The sequence below is a fragment of the Podarcis liolepis genome, assembly GCF_965112155.1.
Source record: "Podarcis liolepis genome assembly, chromosome: 15".
Lineage (NCBI taxonomy): Eukaryota > Metazoa > Chordata > Lepidosauria > Squamata > Lacertidae > Podarcis > Podarcis liolepis.
This window is the reverse complement of record NC_139566.1, coordinates 26631362-26653672: the sequence shown is the minus strand read 5'-3', so window position 1 is coordinate 26653672 and position 22311 is coordinate 26631362. Positions and strand designations below refer to the sequence as shown.

At 48.8% G+C, this 22311-nt stretch overlaps 1 protein-coding gene across 1 annotated transcript in view; it reads left to right on the top strand.

Moving 5' to 3' along the window:
- The first annotated feature begins 17262 nt into the window (after positions 1–17262).
- The window catches only part of RTN4R (reticulon 4 receptor), a 125073-nt gene continuing 120024 nt past the window's right edge, over positions 17263–22311 (top strand). The window contains exon 1 of the mRNA XM_083478718.1: positions 17263–17930. Coding sequence (XP_083334844.1) covers positions 17909–17930 — 22 coding nt within the window. The 5' untranslated portion in view covers positions 17263–17908. The remainder of the gene's footprint in view (positions 17931–22311) is intronic.

The window sequence follows — 22311 nt, the reverse complement described above, 5'->3', positions numbered from 1 at the left end:
TTTCCTTGGAGTGCTGTGCTGAGATCTCCAATTTCTATCACGCTCTGCTTCAGCACAGCCAAATGGATTCTCATACCTGTTGCATGAATTGGTCCAGTCCATCCCATCACCTCATTTCGTCAGATTGATCAAGCAGCCCACAGGGACCAGATCTTCCCCCTCAATTTGCTTTACATTGTGCTTTTTTGTGGGGTGGGGTGGGGAAGTATTTTTGCCTTGGGAGCTGTGCCTTAACACCAGTCCAAAGACGGCAGCGTCTTTGATTCTCCTTTGGGTGTGGTGCAAAACTTTGATCCGCTTCTCTCCTGGTTATTGATTGCCAAGCCCCAAACCTTAAATTTACTGCCATCTCATGGAACGGGCACAGAGATTCTGTGGTTATAAATTAGCTCGATCGATTTGGTTAATGGCTTGAGTCTTTATATCAAAGTGGCATTTTGTAAATGTAAGGGGGAAATAGCTGGGCTTTCATGGAGGCCAGAGATAACATCTCTCCAGGATCCACTGGGGATCCACAAGTTTGGAACACAGGAATCTGTCTTATACTGTGCCAGGTCATCTAACTCAGTGTTGGCTGCACTGGGTGGCAGCACGATTTCAGGCAGGGAGTCTCTCCCAGCCCTACCCAGATATGCCAAGCATCAAACTGCATGTGGATTGTGGACTCTCCAGGATATAGGATGCTGACAGTCTTTGGAGGGAGAATCATAGAATTCTATAGCTTGAAGGGATCCCAAGGGTCAGCAAATCCAATCCCCTGCAATGCATGGCTCATATGGGGATTGAACCCACAACCTTGTCATTTTCAGCACCACGCTTTAGCCAGCTGAGCCGGATGAACCAAATAGTCTGACTCAGCAAAAGGCACCTACCTGTGAGTCAGTTCAATCAATAGGAAGAACAGAAGACCTTCCTCCCCACCACAATTTACACATGGACTTCACTGCTTCTGCCATGGCCATCTGGTTGAGATGACTTTCCAAGCAGAGTTAGACCAATGCACGGTGGAGGAGGGCAGAAATGACAGCTATGAGCACCGACTGAATTGATAAATGGCACTTCCTGTCTTCAGAGGCAGAATATCAAATGCTGGAGGCAGATGACGAAAGGAGGTTGTGGCCATTATGCTACACTTGTGGGCATCTCAGTGGCATCTAAAAACAGCTTCTGAAAATGCTTCCCTCCCACCCACCTATTGGCATCACAATGATACCTGAAGAAAGCTTCCCACGGGAGGCAAAGTGAGGCTTTTTGGCAAGCCTAAGCATCAGAACATAAGAAGATCCTGATGGATCAGGCTCCATGTAGTTGGAGGCAGTGATGCTTCTGAATACCAGTTGCTGGAAAGCTCAGGAGGGAAGAGTGCTCTTGTGCTTGGGTCCTGCTTGTAGGGCTTCCCATTGGGACATCTGATTGGCCACTGTGAGAACAGGATGCTGGACTAGATGGGCCACAGACCTGATCCAGCCAGGCTCTTCAGATGCTCTGACGATGCTGAAACAATTTCCATAAGACAAAGAGCTAGAGGCTTCCTTTATAGAGGTAAACAAAAGCACCAGAAACTTCTCAGTTGGTTAGAACACAGTGCTGATAATGCCAAGGTTGCCTTGTATGGGATAGCTCCATATTCTTGCATTGCAGGGGGGTTGGGCTAGATGTTCCTCAGGGTCCCTTCCAACTCTACAATTTTATGATCTATAATCCAGAAAGGGGTCTTTGAAAACCAGTGGAGCTTCCCCATGGTTCTGATTCCAGCCTGAGAGGGATGTCTCTCCACTACCGAAGCTTCCATACCAAATGATCTTGCAAAAGTTGACGCATGACGAGTTATTATTTTTACCAGCCAGGGAGCCTGTTTGGAGCAAAGCCTCCTCAAAATGATCAGTCCTTTCTTTGATCAGAAAAGTTCTTCTGCTTCTCTCATAGAAGGAGACACTCTTTTCTCCTAGGAAAACAAGTGTGTGAGTGAGAGAGCGGGGGTGGGGGGTGGAGAGGGAGAGGGAGAGATGTTTTGCAAATATCAGCTGCAAATTGATCTAACTAAACGGCTGCTCTGAGAAGATAGAAGGAACAGCAGTGCCTCAATTTCTGGAGTGTCACCTGGATGTCTCCAAAGACTTTGACACCTGAGCTGTGAGCTCTGGTGGATTGGAAGTGACATTCTGCTTAATAGCGGGAATGAAGATGAATTGCCATGGATCTGGCTGGAGTAGAGTCATTCCACCTGTTTATCCCTCACTCTCCCACCTGCTTTCGGAGCAGCCAAACTCTGCTCTCTCTGTTTCAGCCAGCTCTGAACGCCACATTTAAAGGAGGACGTCACAGGATCGTGCCCAGAGAAAAGCGACCAGAATGATGAGAGATCTGGAGACAAAGTATTCAAATGAACAGTTGGATACATTAGGAACATGGGAAACTGCATTATACTGGGTCAAACTATTGGTCCATCTAACTATTGTCCACACTGACTGGCAGTGGCTTGGCAGGGTTTAAGCAGGGCTCTCAACCATCCCTGGAGTGCCATTGGGGATTGAACCTGCAACTTTCTACATACAAAGCAGATGCTCTACCACTGAGTTGCATCCCTTGCCCTATCATAGAAAGCTTCCTTATAACTGAGTCAGACCACTGGATCATCTAGCTCAGTCCTGTCCACACTGATTGGCAGCACCTCTCTAGGGTTTGAGCCACAGAGTGGCTGGGGATTGAACCTGGTACTTTCTGCATGCAAGGCAGAGGCACTCACCCTGAGTTACTCCTTAGCCCAGCCCCTTGGTCCATCTTCTCTAGCATCATCTTCACTAATAGGCAGTGGTTCTTCTGGATTCCAGGCAGAAATCTTTGTCCCACAAAGCTGTGCTGGTTGGGGCTGATGGGAGCTGGTAGCCATAATGGTTAGGGAATTGGGCAAGCAGCTGGGAGTCCATGGTTCAGATACCCAATGAGCCACAAAGCTCTCACTTCATGGCAGACTTTCTGCCCTGGTGGAACCTTGTTGCACAGGAGAAAACACAAGTCCTTTACTGAAGATTTTTATGCAACAGACCTCTATGCGACCTCCCTCTCCTTCAAAGTTTAGACTGATATGCCTTAGGTTGCATCCTGCTTACAACTTCCTCCTCCTCACACTTCTCTCTCAGACCTCAAGATGAGAGGTTACCTTGGCTCCAGTGGCATAGCATGGGTTGCCAGCACCCGAGGCCGTGCGGAGGGAGGGAAACTGATGGAGTATTCATGCGCATTCAACTTCCTAACAGTGTGTGTGTCACCCGGGAGATCGTAGCTGCTGAGATAAGAAAAAGAGAGTTGTTCCATTGTCTGGAGATGTCTCTTCCTGGTTTACATGAAGAAGCCATTTTCAACAACGCCCAGCAACAAAAGTGTGCAGCTGTATTGAAGCAGCACCAGGTGTTGAAATTTTGTACCCCTAAGAATGTTGCGCCTGGGGCAACCGCCCCTATGCCCCCCATGCTATGCCACGGCTTGCCTCTAACCTCTGAGAACAACTGAGCAAGCATTGCTGCTTTTCTCTTCTCTGGATTAGTTAGTTCGCTTTGAACCAAACACATTTTCCATCCAAGTTACATTACTTCCTATAATAAACAATGTTGTTATTTTCTTATTCTACATGCATCCCTCTCTGTGTGTGATTGCAACAGGTAAAGTCTGCTCTCTAACCAAATGCACAAAGCACAGTTTGCACACTCTGCATAACAATAGGCTCCAAATAAATCAGCTGTTGTACAACTGTTGGGCTGGATTCCTTTGTCGCTCAACCTTTCAGCTCTGACATTCCCTAGTACAAGGGCTCTTATTGCTAGCAAGTAGAGGGTGCTGGATCTGATCCCATGATCTGAGCATGCCCCGCACCCCACTCCCAACGCATATATGCCACTTTCTGCTTTCCTCTTCTTTCAAACATTTGCTTTGGATGCAACAAGTTTTCAATGGTTAAGCAGCTTTGTTACAGATGATGACCATTCTATATCGCGGTGACCTTTGCAAAGAGGATCCGCGGTCATGTGTGTGCAGGAAGGCTTATAGCTAAACAGAATTAAATGCACTCCAGCTTCTATTTGCCAGGTATCAATCTTTTTTCCAAAGGCTTCAGCTCTCGCTATTGTTGGCTCAACAGAGCTTATAGGAATCCATCGTGCCTGAAAAACAAGCCTTATCGCCGCAAAGATTTTTTTAGCCAACACAGCTCACGGCCATGCTGGAAAGATCGTCGTGAGTAGGAATCTTGAAGCTATAGTACGAATGTGGAAAAGCATAGGAGGGAGTGCCCCCCCCAAAAAAAAAATGTTGATGGGCATTGCCATTCAAATGGTGTGTGTGCAGAGTCATGTGATTGATTACCTGGGGTGGTTGCTTACCTCCCCCCTCATCCTTTATTCAAGTTGGCAGCCCTGCAGGGAAGTCACTGGGATGTAGTGCTTAGTGTGCGATCTGGGAGACCAGGGTTCAAATCTCCACACAGCCAAGAAGCTCACTGGGTGACCTTGGGCCGGACACTCACTCTCTGACCAACCTACCTCAGAGGACTTTTGTGGGGATAAAATGAGGAGAGGGGACCCATGTATGCCACCTTGAGCTCTGTGAAGAAAAAGGTGGGATACAAATGCGACAAACAAACAAGCAGTAAAATTCAATCCAGTGAGCAATTTAATGCAAAATGGGGTTTAATACGAACCTCCCTCATTCAAATTTCCAAAATCCGTAGGTCCCATCTATTATACAGTGGTACCTCAGGTTACAGATGCTTCAGGTTACAGACGCTTCAGGTAACAGACTCCGCTAACCCAGAAATAATACCTTGGGTTAAGAACTTTGCTTCAGGATGAGAACAGAAATTGTGCTCCAGAGGCGCAGCAGCAGCAGGAGGCCCCATTAGCTGAAGTGGTACCTCAGGTTAAGAACAGTTTCAAGTTAAGAATGGACCTCCAGAACGAATTAAGTTCTTAACTTGAGGTACCACTGTATATTTAAAGCAGTTTTATACCACTTTAAACTGTCATAGGTAAAAAAGTAAAGGACCCCTGGATGGTTAAGGCCAGTCAAAGGGAGCTGGTGTTTGTCCACAGACAGCTTTCCAGGTCATGTGGCCAGCAGGACTAAACCACTTCTGGCGCAACAGGACACCGTGACGGAAACCAGAGTGCATGGAAACACCATTTACCTTCCCGCCCCAACGGTACCTATTTATCTACTTGCACTGGCGTGCTTTCAAACTGCTAGGTTGACAAGAGCTGGGACAGAGCAACGGGAGCTCACCCCATAGTGAGGATTCGAACTGCCAACCTTCTGATCAGCAAGCCCAAGAGGCTCAGTGGTTTAGACCACAGTGCCACCCGCATCCCTTTAAACTGTCACAGCTTTCCTGGGAGCTGTAGTTTGTTGAGGGTGCTGAGAGTTGTTAAGAGATTGCCCACCTACCCCATTTACCCTGACAGAGCTACAATTATCAGGGTGGCTTAACAATCAAACCCTCTCCCTGGGGAGCTCCAGAAATTGTAGCACGGCAGAAGCAGTGCAGAGCCATCCTGGCTAGTAGTCACTGGTAGCTTTGTCCTTCATGAATTTGTCTAGCCCTTTTTTTAAAAGAGGTTAGGATGCTGGATGGCATCAATGATTATTAACCATGATGATTATGATCTACCCCCACTAATAAGAGGCAGAAAATGCCAGTGAGTACATTGGCTCCCAATACATTTCTGAGCACAATTCAAAGTGTTGGTGCTGACCTTTAAAGCCCTAAATGGCCTCAGCCCAGTATATCTGAAGGAGCGTCTCCACCCCCATCGATCTGCCCGGACACTGAGGTCCAGCGCCGAGGGCCTTCTGGCAGTTCCCTCACTGCGAGACACCAAATTATAGGGAACCATGCAGAAGGCCTTCTTGGTAGTGGCACCTGCCCTGTGGAATGCCCTCCCACCAGATGTCAATGAGAAGAACAACTACCAGACTTTTAGAAGACATATGAAGGCAGCCCTGTTTAGGGAAGCTTTTAAAGTTCAACAGACCACTGTATTTTAATATTTTGTTGGAAGCCACCCAGAGTGGACGGATTATTATTATTATTATTATTATTATTATTATTATTATTATTATCACGATCATCATCACAAATGGGGAGAGCACTGCTGTTGCACCCAGGTCCTGCTAGTGAGCTTCCCTTTGGGGCATCTGTTTGGCCTGACCCATCAGACTCTTCCTATGTTCTTAACCTCCAAAGAGCAGGAGCATGAATTTTTAGAGGGGGGGGGGGAGAGAGAGACTAGGTAAGCACCAATATTTTAGAGGGTGCAGACTAGGCAGGTCATCATCAGCTGTTGATGCTAGACCTGGCTTTTAGCCCTGATGAGCAGCAAAGCAAGGGTAGATGAATTTCTTTGCTCTGCTAACCCACTAGGGAGCCCAGCAGAAAGTCACACTTCCCTCTTGCAAACCCCAGTAACTCTCCTCTTAAGAACCTCTGTCAACCCTGAAGCATATGCTAGGTGTGCCCCTCCTTCCACTACATCAACGGGATCAGGATGAGCAACAACAAAAACCATTGCCCTCTCCCTTCTCCAGCCCCCCTTTCTTGCCCAGAGATGCAAATCATCCCTGCAAAGGTTTCTGGGGGAGGCGTGAAGCTGTCATTAGCCTTGCAGATTATGAAACTTGTTAGCAAACACCCCAGATCTTGCTTTCCACTGTTCTAATAAGAAAACGCTCTTTCTCAAGGGAAAACTGCCCCCCCTGATTTATGCCTCATTCTAGAGAGACGGCAATGGATCTATATTGATGTGTTTGTGACCCACAGCAGAGAGAGGGATATTGAAGGAAAGTGGCTGTTTACTTGACTCCATCAAGAATCCTGTATCGATGCCTGGGGGGTGGGTAGGAATGGGATGGTGGTGGTATGTATTTCATCATGGATAAAGCACCCCCAGTTGCAAATCCACACTTGCCAATACAGGCCATATTTAGGGTTATTATATCACTGTAAAATAGTTTTATGGAGCTATGAATACAGGCAACACGTCAATATCTCACCGTCTGAAGCTGATGCCATTTTATAAACCTGATAGCGTCAATCTGAGATCCTGGGCAGTTTGACAAAGCATTAGGCAAATGGAAGTGTTTTTTTTTTCCCAGTAGGAAGTGGGATTTCTGGAATGGCTGGCTCTGTTGGTGGGAGCTGGGCTATTTTGCCTTCCAGGGGCAAGTTTGCTGGTGTTGGTGAGTAGGGATGGAAGGATCTAGGAACATAACAAGAGCCTGCGGGATCAGGCCAGTGGCCCACCTAGTCCAGCATCCTGTTCCCCCAGTGGCCGCCCAGATGCACCAATGGGAAGTCAGCAAGCAGGACTCGAACACAAGAGCACTTTCCCCACCTGTGTTTTCCAGAAGCATTAAGAACACCAGAAGAACATGCAGGACCACACCAATGGCCCATTTAGTCTGGCATCCTGTCCTCATGGCAGGGAACTGGATGCCCCAATGGGAGCTGAGTACAGCAGCGCTGTCCCCTGGCTTTAAGCAAGAAGGCAGTCAGATGGAGGTGTGGGATATTGACAATGCAGTCAAACCAACAAATACCAGGGTACTGGAAGAAGCAAAGATCACCAGCGTCAAAGCAATGATTCTTCAACATCAACTTCATTGGGCTGGTCATGTTGTGCAGATGCCTGATTATCGTCTTCCAGCACAACTTCTCTGTTCCGAACTTAAAAATGGAAAGCGTAAAGCTGTTGGTTAACAAAAGAGGTTTAAAGACTCTCTCAAGGCAAATCTTAATAAATGTAGTATAAACACTGAGAACTGGGAAACACTGGCCTGCAAGCGCTCCAATTGGAGAACAGCCTTTACCAAAGGTGTCATGGGCTTTGAAGACTCGAACTCAAGGGACACAAGGGAGAAATGTGCTAAGAGGAAGGCACGCTTGGCAAATCCACACTGTGATCAACTCCCACCCAGAAACCTATGTCCCCACTGTGGAAGGACGTGTGGATCCAGAATTGGCCTCCACAGTCACTTGCGGGCTCACTTTTAAAACTGTGTTTATGGAAGACAATCTTACTCAGCTACGAGGGATCACCAAAGAAGAAGAAGCAGCAAGTTTGCTAGATAGGCACATGATATGAGCTGAAGCTCACAGAGTTTTCCTGTAACTTTGCTAGAGAGAGCTCTGAGAGTCCCTCCCACTGTGCTCTGACAGGGGGAGGGCATACCTATATATATATTCTCTTACCTGCCTGGATACATCCTCTTTTTTTGCCTCTCTTCACTCCGACCTCTTCATCTCATCACCAAGAAATTTGTTGAGAAGAAACAAATGGCTAAGCCTGAGCTACAGCTCAGACTCCATTTTAAGCTCGACTTAAGTATTGTAACTGAATCAGTATTTTAAGACTACCTGAACAAAGCTGCTGTATCCGTTTCCTCTTCAATGAGTATTCCAAGGGAGTAAATGCAGTTTTTACCTTTTTGCAAGATTGTCTGTGTAATTGTTGTTTTATGGGGGAGAAAAGGGGAAAATACCAGGAGAATCCAGTCTGCTTTAGAGCATCCCGGATTACTTAAATGAAAAGACTAAAACCAGTCTATCTAAGCTTCCCTTTTAAGCTGCAAAGGGATGCACTTTGCTGAAGTCACAAACGTGAAGAAGGTAGGATATACCGTATCCCCTCCTAGCATCTATACACATCCCTACAGGAGGGGCTGGCTGAGATTGTCAAGCTATTGCCCCATTCTGCCTAACAGCCCAGGCTGAACTGGCAGGTGCACGGGGGTGGGGGGTGGGGGAACCCATCATATACAGTGGTACCTCTGGTTACGTACTTAATTCGTTCTGGAGGTCCGTTCTTAACCTGAAACTGTTCTTAACCTGAAGCACCACTTTAGCTAATGGGGCCTCCCGCTGCCGCTGCGCCGCCGGAGTACGATTTCTGTTCTCATCCTGAAGCAAAGTTCTTAACTCGAGGTAATATTTCTGGGTTAGCAGAGTCTGTAACCTGAAGCGTATGTAACCCGAGGTACCACTGTACAACCACAGTGCAGTTTAAGCAAAACCCATGCCTGGCTTCCTCTTAGCATTTCGTACCTGCATTTCCATCTCAACCCTGGCCTGTCTATAAGACCTGCTTCACAGTCCAGTTTGGTACCTTCTCTGCAGCTTTGATGTCCCTCCTTTGTAGATCCAGTCACATCCTGTGCCTCTCTGCATATATATATATATATATATATATATATATATATATATATATATATAATATCTCACAATGCCTTTTTCTTCAATGATGCACAAGCGATGTGTCTTCCCTCCTCCCTCTCTTTTGGGGCCAAAGGAGCATGCTCTGATTGTCCCACCAGGCTGGGCTTTGTGTTGCATCTGCATTCAAGGTTGGCCACCCTTCCCCCCCCCCACAAAAGTGCCCTATACTTTCCTTTGATGACAGCAGGCACTCAACACTCCGCCTACCCCTTTCTTCTATTTCTGGGCCCTCACATCTTTTCACCTCCCAACCAAAAAATCTGTTTGCCTTCCAAAGCTGGCTTTTAAAAAAATAATAATATTAAAAATCTGCATCTTTCCGGTGGATGCCATCATTGGCTGAGCCTCAGAGTAGAGAAGCCCCCCACTCTGCGTGCAGGTCCTGCCCCTCCCCTCCTCTGCCCAGATCTCAGAATTCAATTAGCACTTATTCATATCTCGGGGCTGGCTGTCGTCGTCTCCCCAGCTAGGTGCTGCTTATGGTTAGGCCCGTTCTCTCTTCCCAGGCAAAAGCTGTGGTGCGCCATACCAGATCAGCTATGTTTAATCTCTGGGAAACCTCGACGTTTTGTGGGTTAACTCACAGCAGGGCTGGCTCCAGAAAGTGGGAGGGTGGGTATTTGCTAGGGCTCTCAAATCTGGCAAAGGCCACATAACCAGGGGAGGACCCTGGTTCAGCAGCAGAGAGACTCATAGAGACTCATAGAATTATAGTGTTGGAAGTGACCCTGAAGGTCATCTAGTTTAGGGCTGCCATACGTCTGGAATTTCCTGGACATATCCAGAATATTGCATCCGAAAGCAGTGCCCAGGCAGAAATCGGCAAAAAAATGTCCGCAGAAATCTGATGGCATCTGATGTCAGCAGCGTCGTTTTTGCTTTTCATGCTGGTTTAATTTGGGTAAGCTGGCTTGAGTTCTGGTATTGGAAAAGGCGGGATATAAACAACAAAAACTCTGGGAATTGTAACTGGGAGGGGAAAAGGAGGGTCTTTTAACAACTCCTTAACATACTACAGTTCCCAGGATTCTTTGGGGGAAGCCCTGCCAGTTTAAACTGCTGTAATAATACAGTGGTACCTCAGGTTAAGAACTTAATTCGTTCTGTCGGTCTGTTCTTAACCTGAAACTGTTCTTAACCTGAAGCACCACTTTAGCTAATGGGGCCTCCCGCTGTCGCTGCGCTGCCACCGCACGATTTCTGTTCTCATCCTGAAGCAAAGTTCTTAACCCGAGGTACTATTTCTGGGTTAGCAGAGTCTGTAACCTGAAGCGTCTGTAACCTGAAGTGTCTGCAACCTGAGGTACCACTGTACCCTAAATGTCTGATATGGATATGAACTCAAAATTTCAGTTTCTCTGAGCTTCTCATATCTCCACCCTAAAGTTTAATTCTCCACATTTTGGCAAAAGTTGGTGGTTTTTTAAAAGTCCTCATAAACATTCATCAGATGATGTCACCTAATATACACAAGTTTATATGCAATATTGCCTAATGGACACATTTCTTTGCAAAATTATTTTCCCCCGATAGGATGCATTTTTGTACATTATCTTTACTTAATGCGCAAAGGAGGAGTTTGATTCCAATTGCATTTTTTTGTTTGTTAAAATTTTATTCATTTTCAATAAGAATCTTCCAATTAATGAAAAATCAAATCAATCCAAATTACCATAATAGCAATACACCAATTATATACAGTATTCCAATTGTAAATAAAAAATAAAAAATTTGGGACTTCCCATGTTCCAGATGTCTAGATTCCGATTGCATTTAAAGCCAACCAATGTGTCCAAAAATGCATTTTCAAGAGGAAACAGTGCATAAAAACATGTGAAGATAACACAGAGGAATGCATTATATTTAGGAAAATTTGCAAAAAAAAATGTGTCTATTAGGCAATGCTGCATATTGTTTTGTGGAATTGCTTTGCAAAATTATGCAGAGGCCCACCAAAATGCTGATGATTCTTCATGGGGGTCTTTTCTTTTTAAAGAACAATCTCAAACTGATATGAATATGTGGAGAACTGAACCTAAGATAGGAGAAATGAGAAACAGAGGCTGAAACTGACAGATTTGCCCATCCCAACATCAGTCCCAGGCAGCACAGCTGGTCCAGAACACCTGGAGGCAGGCATGCCAACCCAGGTAGGAGATTGAGGAGGCCAATGTTGCATGTGATGTCGCAACAGCGTGTCTGATGTCATGATGCCATATCTGGGCATCTCACAGCAGCTTGATTTCCATGGCCTACTGTGCCAGCACCCCCTCTTCCTCCTCCTCCTCCTGCCTGTCAGGGACTGGGCAGAGGAGGAGTGGTGGAGACCACCACCCCAGCCTGACCCTTCCAGAGAAGAAGACAGTTCAGAATTACAACAGGGGTTTGAGGGAGATCACAGCTCAGAGGAAGACGAGGGGGAAACCTGGGAAATAATGGGAGAGGAGGAGGAAGCAGACCTGGAGCAGCTGGCTGACACGTTATCACTAGAAAGCATTCCAGACCCACCTTCTCCCAGAACCCAGCGAGTCTTAAAAGTAGGAGAGCAAAGGGCTCTGAAGCAAAGGGCCCTCAGCGCCACCCGTAGAAGAGATGACGAATGAGGAAGTGGGTGTCTGGGCCAGCAGGTTTGTGCTGGTCCAGTGGGTTACTCGAGAGGCAAGGTCCAAGTCCAGTCCGTGGTCAAAAGTGCAATGTGGAGACAGTCCGTAGTAGCTGAAGCTGGGTGCAGGGCAGGGAGTCGGGTGAAGTCAGGAACAGGCATGCAAGCGGGGAGCCAGGGCGGGTCAGGAGCTCAAGCAGGACAAGGTTCGGACAGGAACTAGCAACCAACAATGTTGCTCCCGCAACTTGGGTCTGGGGCTGGCTGGCTTTTATCTGCCCCGAGCATAGGGCGGCCCCGGTCCACAGGTAACTCGCCTCTCCTGGCCTGGAGGCGAGCACTCCTCCTGCGGGAACTTAGTTCCCTCTGCCTCTCTGCCCTGAGCCTCTGCAGCTCAGGAGAGGCTGGAGGGTTACCGGACCCAGAGGCCACCTCAGCTTCCTCTGACGGGGCTGAGAGTGGAGCACCTGCAGGCAATGGGTCCTCCATCACTTCAGGAGCCAGAGCAGACTCAGCTGATGCCTGCACCTGAGGATCCAGCACAGGTGAGGACCCTTCAGGCTCATGACCCAGCCCCGGCTCAGCTGGTTCTGAAGGCGGGGAATCTTGTGCAGGCTGGGATCCCTCAGGTTCAGCATCCGAGTCTGAATCCCAGGCCATCACAAGGTTCTTCTCATGTTCTTGCCACCACCAGCCAGCTAGAATAAAGGTCTCTTTCCTACTTTCAAGTAAGCACCTCCCTCTCAATGTGTTGGGCAGGAGCAAAGTCACAACCTTCCTTTCTGTTCCTCTCTCTAAGACCTTTCTCCATCACAGTGCTACCCAAAGAGAGCAGCTATGTAGCCTTCAATCAAGACTCTTGATTCTAAGCAGAAGGCTGTGCCATACTATAATTAAGAATTAGGGAGGGATGAGCCTATAATTATGGCACCAAAGCTCATCAGGATCAGAGTGAAGTTTGCTCTCTTTCTAACTGAAAATGAGCTCAGTGGAATTGGTTGTGTGGTGATTTGCCACCCATCAGTCTGTCATTCTCAGGATGCACCAACCTGCTGTTATCTGAAACCTTCCAGGCTCCACAGCCTGGGTCAAAGACAAAAGACTGGAGTTGCTTCCTGGTCCCCAATCCTCACGGAAGCGACTCAGAAATGTAATGAAATAAACAAGGCCACACCATCCCAACCAACATTTCAGCATTTAAAAGTTTGGCACGGGGTTATTATTGTCAAAATTTTGTTCCCAGTACCACTTCTGTTGTATGACTCTCCAATAATCAGTCAAATAAGTTTTGATCCGGATATACAGTGGTACCTCTGGTTGTGAACGGGATCTGTTCCAGAGCCCCGTTCGCAACATGAGCAGAACGCAACGCGCATCTGCGCCTGCAGGGGTTGCGATTTGCCACTTCTGTGCATGCGCGTGACGTCATTTTGAGCATCTGTGCATACGCGAGTGGCGAAACCCAGAAGTAACTCTTTCCAGTACTTCCGGGTTGCCGTGGAACGCAACTTGAAAAGATTTAACCTGAAGCAAACGTAACAAGAGGTATGACTATATTAAATATTTGATGGCATGGAGATGGTCAAAAATACACACCAGGATAATCCGGGAATTGATTTAATTGGAGGAGGAGGTTAATGTTCTTGATATGAAAATGCACATCTGTACATGGAACAATCTGTGTGTGAATTTTAAGGAAAGCTTCTTTCCCCTCTAAAATGGAGAACATATGAAGAGAGCTGCAGGATCAGGCCAGTGGTCCATCTGGTCCAGCATCCTGAGATCTCACAGTGGCCAATCAAATGGCTCTTCTGGGAAACACAGAAGTGGCGCCTGACCCCAGCCATCTCTCCTCCTGTGGCTTCTAGCAATTGGGATTCAGGAGCATTCCTGCCTCTGTCCATGGAGGCAGAGCACAGCCATCAGGGCTAGTAGCCATTTATAGCCTTTTCCTCCGTGAAAATTCTGCTCAGTTGATATTTAGCATCGTTCAGGTGGAACAGAATCCACATGCGGTGAAGGATGATTGCTGGAGATGTTCGTTCCCTTAGAGCAAATATATATATCACATATTTCGGTCATGTTCCCAGCTCACAAGCAACAGTGTTTCTGTTGTAAATGAAATCAAAAGCATTTCAGGGCATACACAGCCGCTAGATCCAAGAGTCCTTTTATTTCACGATGTCAGACATATGGCTTTGCTTGAAGACTGAGAAACAATGGTTCGTTTATTGATTGTGGCTTGTATGGTTTGGAGTTTTAGATGGGAAAAAGATTAATCTTCCCTCCATCGATGAGTGGCTTCTGAGAGTTTGGGACACACTGCTCATGCGACCAATTTCTTTTGGTAATGTAGCATGAGTTGGGGAAGAAAGACAATCAGTTTATTGAAAATTTGAGCTTTTTAATGGTGCATTAGTTTAGTGGAGAATAATGAGCTTTATGCTCTAAGTTTATCTCCCACTTGGACCTACAGTGAAACTGAAGGCTGGAAGGTTCAGGGTAGATTAAAGGAAGGACTTCTACAAAATTTATTATTATTTATTATACAGGGCATAGGTAGACTACGGAAATTGCATCTGCAGGAGGCAGTAATAGCCACCAACCTAGATGGCTTTAAAAGATGATTAGACAAATTCCTGGAGGACTATCCATGACTACTAGCCAAGATGTCAAGCCTTTGCCTCCACAGTTGAAAATGACAGGGAGAGTGCTGTTGTGCTTGGATCCTGCTTCTGGATTCCCTGCAGGGATCTGGGTAGCCATTATGAGAACAGGATGCTGAACTAGATGGTCATTGGCCTCATCCAGCACGCTCTTCTGATGTTCAGGGGGGGGGGGGCTGCCCTTGGGGCTGACCAGATGCTGCAGCTGGGACAGAAAATGGCCAACACATATGGAGCCGCTAAAGCAATTGCCTTAACTGCCAAATAGCTACGAGGTAAGGTTCAAGGTGTTGTGTTTGCTGTACAAAGCCCAATACCGTCCAGGAAACCTAAATTTCACCCCATCCCTTATATGCCCAATTGAATACTGTATTCTGCAGGAGACAGTATCCCGCAGAGATCATCCTCTCAGGAAGTCTGCTCTGTATGATGTTGGAATCAGTCTTTTAGTGAGGTGGTAACTGCTTTCTGAAACATCCTCCCACTGCATATTGGGGGGTGGGGGTGGGCATTCCTTCTATTGGCATTTCAGCAACTGCTCAAGATGTTCCTCTTTCAACAAACCTTCTGAAATATGCATCCCAGCTGGCATCTGTGTTGGATTTGAATGGATTTTGTGTTTGTGCTATTGTTTTGGGTTGGGGTGTGTGTGTCAGTCTTCCAGTTCTTTGGATACCCAGTGAGCTTGAGAATCAAGAGGAGCTTGCTGAAACAGACAAGTTTCCTTGTAATGCAGGGACCTTAGCTGGCCACTAAGGTATCCTCATCAGCATCCCCAAAGAAGCAGCCAGGTTGCAAGAGTTGCAGCTAAGTAATAGTGCTCTTTGGGCTAATAAGTGAGCCTTCCCTCTACCCCACTCACCTAGCTCTCTTGGAGAACAATAGCCAGCACTGTGTGTGTGAATTGAGCTGAGCTGGAATCAGGCTGGAAGCTGGAGACACAGAGGCGTGTTTGCTCCATGATGAATGGAGAAGCAAGATCTGTTGGGGTGTTGATGCTGCGATCAAAGCCACCTCACCCCAGGCATCTCTACCAGCAGCAGGAGGCTTCAAAGGTTCCACCTTCTTATTTGCAGGTCTTGGCAGTCAGTGGCATGGGGGCATCAGTCTTGAGAGTGGCTTGCATGGAAAGGAGCCTTTGGGCTGGGCAGCATGCCAAAGCATCTGAAAGGGGGTGGGTGTCGTGGGTGTTTTTGTGACCCAAAGTTTACCCTGTGGGGCAGGAGTATGCAGGCTTCAGGAGGTGACCCTATGCACACTGATATCTTATAACTGATTGACTGCATTTATAGTGAACCTTTTCCTCAAAGGAGAAGGGACCCTGCTGCAAAAATAGTCACAGGCCTTTGACTTCCCATGACTCTGCACCACTACAGTGCTGCTTCTTAGTTGCCTACAGTCTTGGGGGAGTGGAAGAACTGCCCATCAACTTCCTCCTCCTCCTCAGTCTCAGTGTGGCCCTTGTAGAACTCAGCAGTGGGGAGGATGGGGACAAAATTAGAAATAGCTGCCCCCACCTATTATTGACACTGGCCCCACCTTTGTTTGTCCCGTCTCTTATGCTCTCTGGCTCCCCCTAATGTTGGGCTCCTTGTCTTCTGCCCTACCACAACCAATGGGCACCAGCCACCATCGTATCAGAGGAAGGTCCCCTTTGAAGTCGGGACTTTTTGCCTCAAGCTCCTGTATTCCCAAGAGGTGAATTAGAGCAGGTAAAAAAACAACTCGCTGTGTAGTCTTTCAAATCAGTGTGGTGCGATAAGAGGACATTAAAACACAGAGAGTTAAGAGCGAAAGTCCCTGTCCCCTTTCAGAGCAGATTAATCTAGATTAACTACCATTTCAAGCTGCTGGTTTTGTTGTCCCAACAAATCACTAATATGGATTAGAGCTTGCATACCAAGCATAAGGCACGCAAGGGGGGACTGTGTATGTGTTTGTGTGTCTGAGGACACAACCAATTTCCTTTTGTTTACCCCACCCCCTTCTCAAAATGGGTCTCACGCGTGTCAAGCGCTGAGGGGGGTGATGAGGAATGAGTCACCCTGTCCCAGAAGTGTGAGGAACCGATATTCGAGAGATTCAGACATCCAGGGTAGGAAGCATTGGCAAATGCGGGTGCGGGAGTGTCCTCGGGTGGGCGTGGAGTGTGCTCGATGCCTCCCAGGACGGAGTCTCGCTTCATAGGCAAGAATGAGATGTCTATTCTCTGAAGCAGAAGGCAGAGATGCGCCTGCACTCCGACGCGCCCCCGCCCCCCTGCACAGTCAGTCCGGATTCTCTCCTCGGCGTCCTATAGGTGGCACCGTCCCTCCAGGAATGAGCTGCCAGCCTCGTCGCCTAGGCCAGCGTGCTGCCGCGGACAGACCCGGGCCGGGAGAAACATCGCTGCTGCAGTCTTCTCTTCTGTCACCCCCCCCCCGCGCACCTCCCATCAGTTCCGAACCCTTTCCCAGCCCAAACGGGGCCCTGTCATAGTCCTGAAGGGTCTTCCTCGCACTCTCCTATCTTCAAACACGCCTCCGAACAAGTCCGAAGTGATTTCTCTTTGGAGAGAGGCTCCCGGGACCCATACATCTCGCGCGTGTATTGTGGGTGGGTGGGGGCCACCCACAGGCAAGCCCCTGGTGGTGATGGAGAGCGACGTCTAGCCACAGCCCAGCCCGCTCCGGCCAAGCGCTCCCCGTTTTTCTGCAGGACTCCCTAACGCGCTCCGCGTGCGTCCCCCTCGCCGGATCGCGCGGCGGCGGCGGCGGCCCCTCCCTCCTCCCTCTCCCTCCTCCAGCCAGTAAATCCGATCTAGGCCGATTCCTCTCACGTCAAACCACATGATCCCATAAAACATTCATCACCTTTCAGTCCCCCCGCCGGAGCAGCCGAAACCAGCCTCGCCAGCGCCACCGTCCCTCCTTCTCCGAGCCCCGGATCGCGCGCCCTTTCCCAGCTGGGAAAGCCTCGCCACACAAAAAACAACTACCCGCTCCTCCCTACCCTGACGCCGGGAGGGCAAGACCAGCAGAAGCGGAGCCGAGGCAAAGCAGGGCAGACGCGCTCGGTGGAACCAGCTCCTGCCTCTTTTTTCCTGCGTCGCAGCCGCCGGCGCGTTGGTGTGAGCCACAGCGCGCGGGGCGTCTCCTCCCTCAGTCCCTTCTGCCTGGATGCTGGCTCCTCCGGCCGCAGGAGCGAACCGCCTCGCTAGCCCGATGAGCCAGGCGGGCATCGGGCTTGTCGCCGTCAAAGGCAGCAGCAGCATCCCCGTCGTCGTGCCCGCGCCCGGGTGGAAGTTTGCATGAGGCTCCGCTGCGTTTCTTTTGGGAAGGATTTGCCGCTGCGTCCCCCCCGTTGCCCTCCGAGCCGTGCCTTTCCCGAGCCCCTAAAATGAAGAGGGCGATCGCTGAAGGTAAGTGACGGCACGGAGGAAGAGACACAAAGGGGATTTTTTTTTTTAGGTGGGGACACACACACAAATATGGACTGGAGAGGGGAGATGAAAGAGTGTGGCCGTCGGGGTTTCCTTTGCGCGCGGCGCGGGGAGAAGTTCCGAGGAGGCAACTTTGTCGCGGGCTGTGGAAGCTCTGGGAAGGAGGGGGGACGGCGGGGGCCAACTTCGAGGGAGGGGGAAGCCGTCTAACTTAAGGCGAGGGGCGTCGGGGGAAAGCGTTTGCCAACTGTGCCCTTTTCAAAGAGGCAGGCTACGGAGACTTGCCATCGCCTGCTGAAAGTCCGGAGAGCATAGACGGTGTGTTTGTGTCTTTTCTTTGGGGGGGGGGGGTGTGCTCGCGGGACCTACCCCGCCCTTGAAGGACCTTTGCTTCTCTCCCCCCCCTTCCCCCGCCCCGCTTGGCGCAGAATTCCTCACTGGACGTGTGTTTGTGTGTAGAGGAGAATCTAGTTCGACGTTGGCGCGTTTACAAGGAATGTAGAACGGACGGCGCGCTGCGCCCGGATTTGAGCGCGCGGAGCGGGGGATTATTATCATCGTCTTTCTGTCTTCCCTCCTCCATGCCAGGCTTTTGTGCTATTGCAGGGGGGAGTGTCTGCCGGGGAAAATGTGTCTGTCGGGGAGAAAGAACTCCATCTCAATCATTATCAGCTCGGACCCCAAAGCAGGTTGAGGGGAGGTGGAATAGATGGCCTGGGGTTCAGTCAAAGGCCTCCAATGAGAGGAAATGCTGTTTAGCGTGTGTGTCCAAAATAGCTCTTTTTGCTAGTCGCCAGTTTGGGGCAGCTTGGCTGCTAGAGAAACAACATCTCCCCCAGGTGGAGAGAGCGGAAACGGTTAGCATTTTACCCCCTCAAAAATAGCTTTGGAGATGCAGAAGTTCCGTGTTCCTGGCTTGCCAGTTCAGATCCCACCTCCTTCTCGCGCTTGAAGGGACTTGCTTTAGGTCGGGCCCCGTATCTTTCATGGGCTTCTCAAGAGCGCCCCCCAGAGGCCCTGACGGTCTGCGGCTCCAGCAGGTGTCTGCAGAGGCGCTCTTGCCTGGCCAGCGTGGAAAGACGGGGGCGGGCAGTGGTCCCTCCGCGTGTCCCCCCCCCCCAGCGGTGCATTTCCTCGGCGTGTGGATGCGGGAGGCAATCTTTCGCTCCTTTCCTGTGTCGAACAGGGGGAACTTTATGATGGAAGGTGTTGTTAGTGGGAAAGACCCCATGGCCATTTTAGGAGTATTGTCACCACCACCCAGAGCATCAAGTATTTTAGCAGCATTTCCTTCCCTGGCAGGAGAAAGCTGCGCTGCAAGCTCCATGGAGTTGGCCAAAGTTTCCCAGAGCTTGTCTGAACACCGCAGGGATAACGTGACATTCCATCTAGGCAAGAGCAATCTGATTAGACAGAGCTGTTAATGGGAGTGTGCATTTATAAAGGGTTGTGTGTGTCACCTCCGGGATATCTCATAACTAAAACGATATATATTTGGTCCTTAGAACACCTGCTTTGCATACAGGTTTTGGGTTCAATCCCCAGGACTGGGAACGAATGCCCCCTGCCTGAAACCCCGGAGAGCTGCTGCCAGTCAGTGTTGGACCTATGATCTGATTCTGTTTAAGGCAGTTTTCTGTGTTTGCTGGTGGAATTGCCTGTTTTGCACCCAGGAGGTCCCAGGTCCAATATCCACCATCTCCAGATAGGGCTAGGAACGTCCCCTGCTTGAAATCCCGGAGAGCTGCTGCCAGTCAGTGTTGGGAATACTGAGCTAGATGGCCTGGCTCTGTTTAAGGTGGCTTTCTATGTTTGTAGCTCCGTGGTGGGAGTGCCTCTTACACACACACAGAAGGTTCAATTGGCCCTATGGCATCTCCAGGTTGGGTCTGAGATTATCCCCTGTCTGAAATCCTGGGCAGCCACTGTTAGCTGGACCAATGACCTGATTCAGGATAAGGCAGATTCCTATGTACAATACCTTCCAGGGGGCATGAAGTATTCTTTCCTTGGGGGTGGGGTGGGGTGGGGAATGTTCTCCACCCTCAAAAGGCACCAAAGCTCTTTGTTAGGAAGAAAAGGATGAATGAGGGAGAAAGAGGGGATTATGGCATCTCATCCTCCTCCGGCCCCTGCAGATCTGATCTCCACTGTGATGGTCCTGGGAAAAATGGTGGGGTAAGGAAGGAAAAAGGGAGTGGGGTGTCTGTTGGTGTAATGACCAGGGCTGGCCCAAAGCATCACTAGCTAATTGCTCCTCTGCTCAGCTTCATTTAAAAAGAAGGGGGGGGGGGAATCAAGGCGCTAAACTGAATTAAGGCTTTGTGTGTGAAATTACATGCAAAGTGAGGAAATCATGTTCTGTAGGTTAGGCGTCGCTTTCGTTCCACTGGGTGATGATGCCCCCCGATGTAATCGGCGTGGAAGGCATCTGGCATTCGGCAGGGAACTGTGTGTGCACGGGGTTGCCAGTTGCAGGGAGATGAGGTCTTGTTCCAGGTCTGCTCAAATACCTGTGCTCCGTGGGGATCAGATAGCTGCGGAGGCAGCCCTGCCCAGAGCCCGGAGGAGAGGCGACGGCTGGCCACAGGGGGCAGGTTTTGGATGCCTGGAATGGTGGCATAATGGGGACCACAAGGCAGCATTTGCGGCAAGTTTGCCTAGACGAGCTCCACTGAAATGAACATGAGCTACCAAGCAGCCCAGGAGTTTTGTTTGGACAGGTCTCACAGTGCTCAGAAGCCAATAAAGAACTGTGACACTATTTATTTACCAATCACATTTATATCTCACCATTCCTCCAAGAAGCTCAAGGTTCCTCTTCATTCTTCATTTTATCCCTACAACAACCCTGTGAAGTTGGTTGGGCTGAAAGTCAGGGACTGACCCAGGGCCTTCCAGTGAGTTTCATAGCTGAACAAGGATTTGAACCCCGGTCTGATACTCTAACCACTGGACTAAACTCCCTCTCTCCATATATAATGGAACAGGAAAATGTGGTGGTGGTTGTTATATTCAATTCTCATATACAGTAAATGATCTCTTCCCCCTGCCCGAAAAGAATACATCAAAAAGGTTTCAAAGCAGTGATGAAAAGTCACCACAGAGGGAGCCAGAGGGTTATCTTCAAGCAGAGAGTTCCACAGGCCCTTCTGTATGTTCCCACCAACAGTGCTTGATATGTGTTGATTCAATGGGGGGGGGGGAAGGTTGTCCTGGCAGGCTTGTTTTACAGATTAAAAGGCCCTTGTTGGCACTCTTGTTAAATCACCCCTGAAGGAGAAGCAGAGATGCAAACCGGGGTGTGCTGACACCTATATTCCACTAGAGCTTGAAAGAAGAGCACAGAATTCATCCTCCTGAGGATTCGTTTTTAAAATGCACGAAGAAGTTTCGGCTCCTTGCAGGAGCAACGACATCCTTGTGTGGGGGCAGTTCCAGTTGGAATCTTGTTGCCTTCCTCCAATTAGTAGCAGAACCAAAATAAAGCATTTACAAAGTAGTAAGAAGTACAGAATCAATTATTATACAAAATAAGTTTTGTTTTACTGCAGGTGTGCTTTCTCCTGTGTCATGCCTTTATTTCAGGTGTACTGTAGCAATGCATGGTATTAACCACAGCAGTTAAATAAAAATGCACTGTAATGGGGGGGGGGGGGCAAAAAGGTTCACAGTTGTCTCAGGAGCTGGCAAAAAGCATATATTGCATTTATCAACCACCTTTTTCTCCAAGGAGGCAGCGTACATGGCTGTCCCTCTCTTTTTTGTAATCTGCACAACAACCCTGCGAGGTGGGTTAGGCTGAGAAGGGCAGTGACTGGCCCAAGATCACACCTAGTGAGCTTACTGGCTGCATGGGGATTCAAACCATGGTCTCCAAGGTCCTAGTCCAACACTAACCACTAAACCACACTGCCTTTTTGGGACTCCCTCCTTAGGGAAATCCACCTTGAATTCTTCTGATTGATTCCTGCCAGCAGAATCAGGCCTTTCTCCTGTTTATGGTCATCCATGGGAATGATTTGTTGCAATACAGTGATACCTCAGGTTACATATGCTTCAGGTTACAGGCGCTTCAACTGACGTACTCCGCTAGCCCAGAAATAGTACCTCGGGTTAAGAACTTTGCTTCAGGATGAGAACAGAAATCGTGCTCCGGTGGTGCGGCAGCAGCAGGAGGCCCCGTTAGCTAAAGTGGTACCTCAGGTTAAGAGCAGTTTCAGGTTAAGAACGGACCTCCAGAACAAATCAAGTTCTTAACCTGAGGTACCACCGTACTACTTTCCTTTCCCCCTCCTCCAGATTTGATTTCTTTTTCTGTGTTTGCGTGTGAAGCTCCTTCGTTTGGATGTTTAGATTT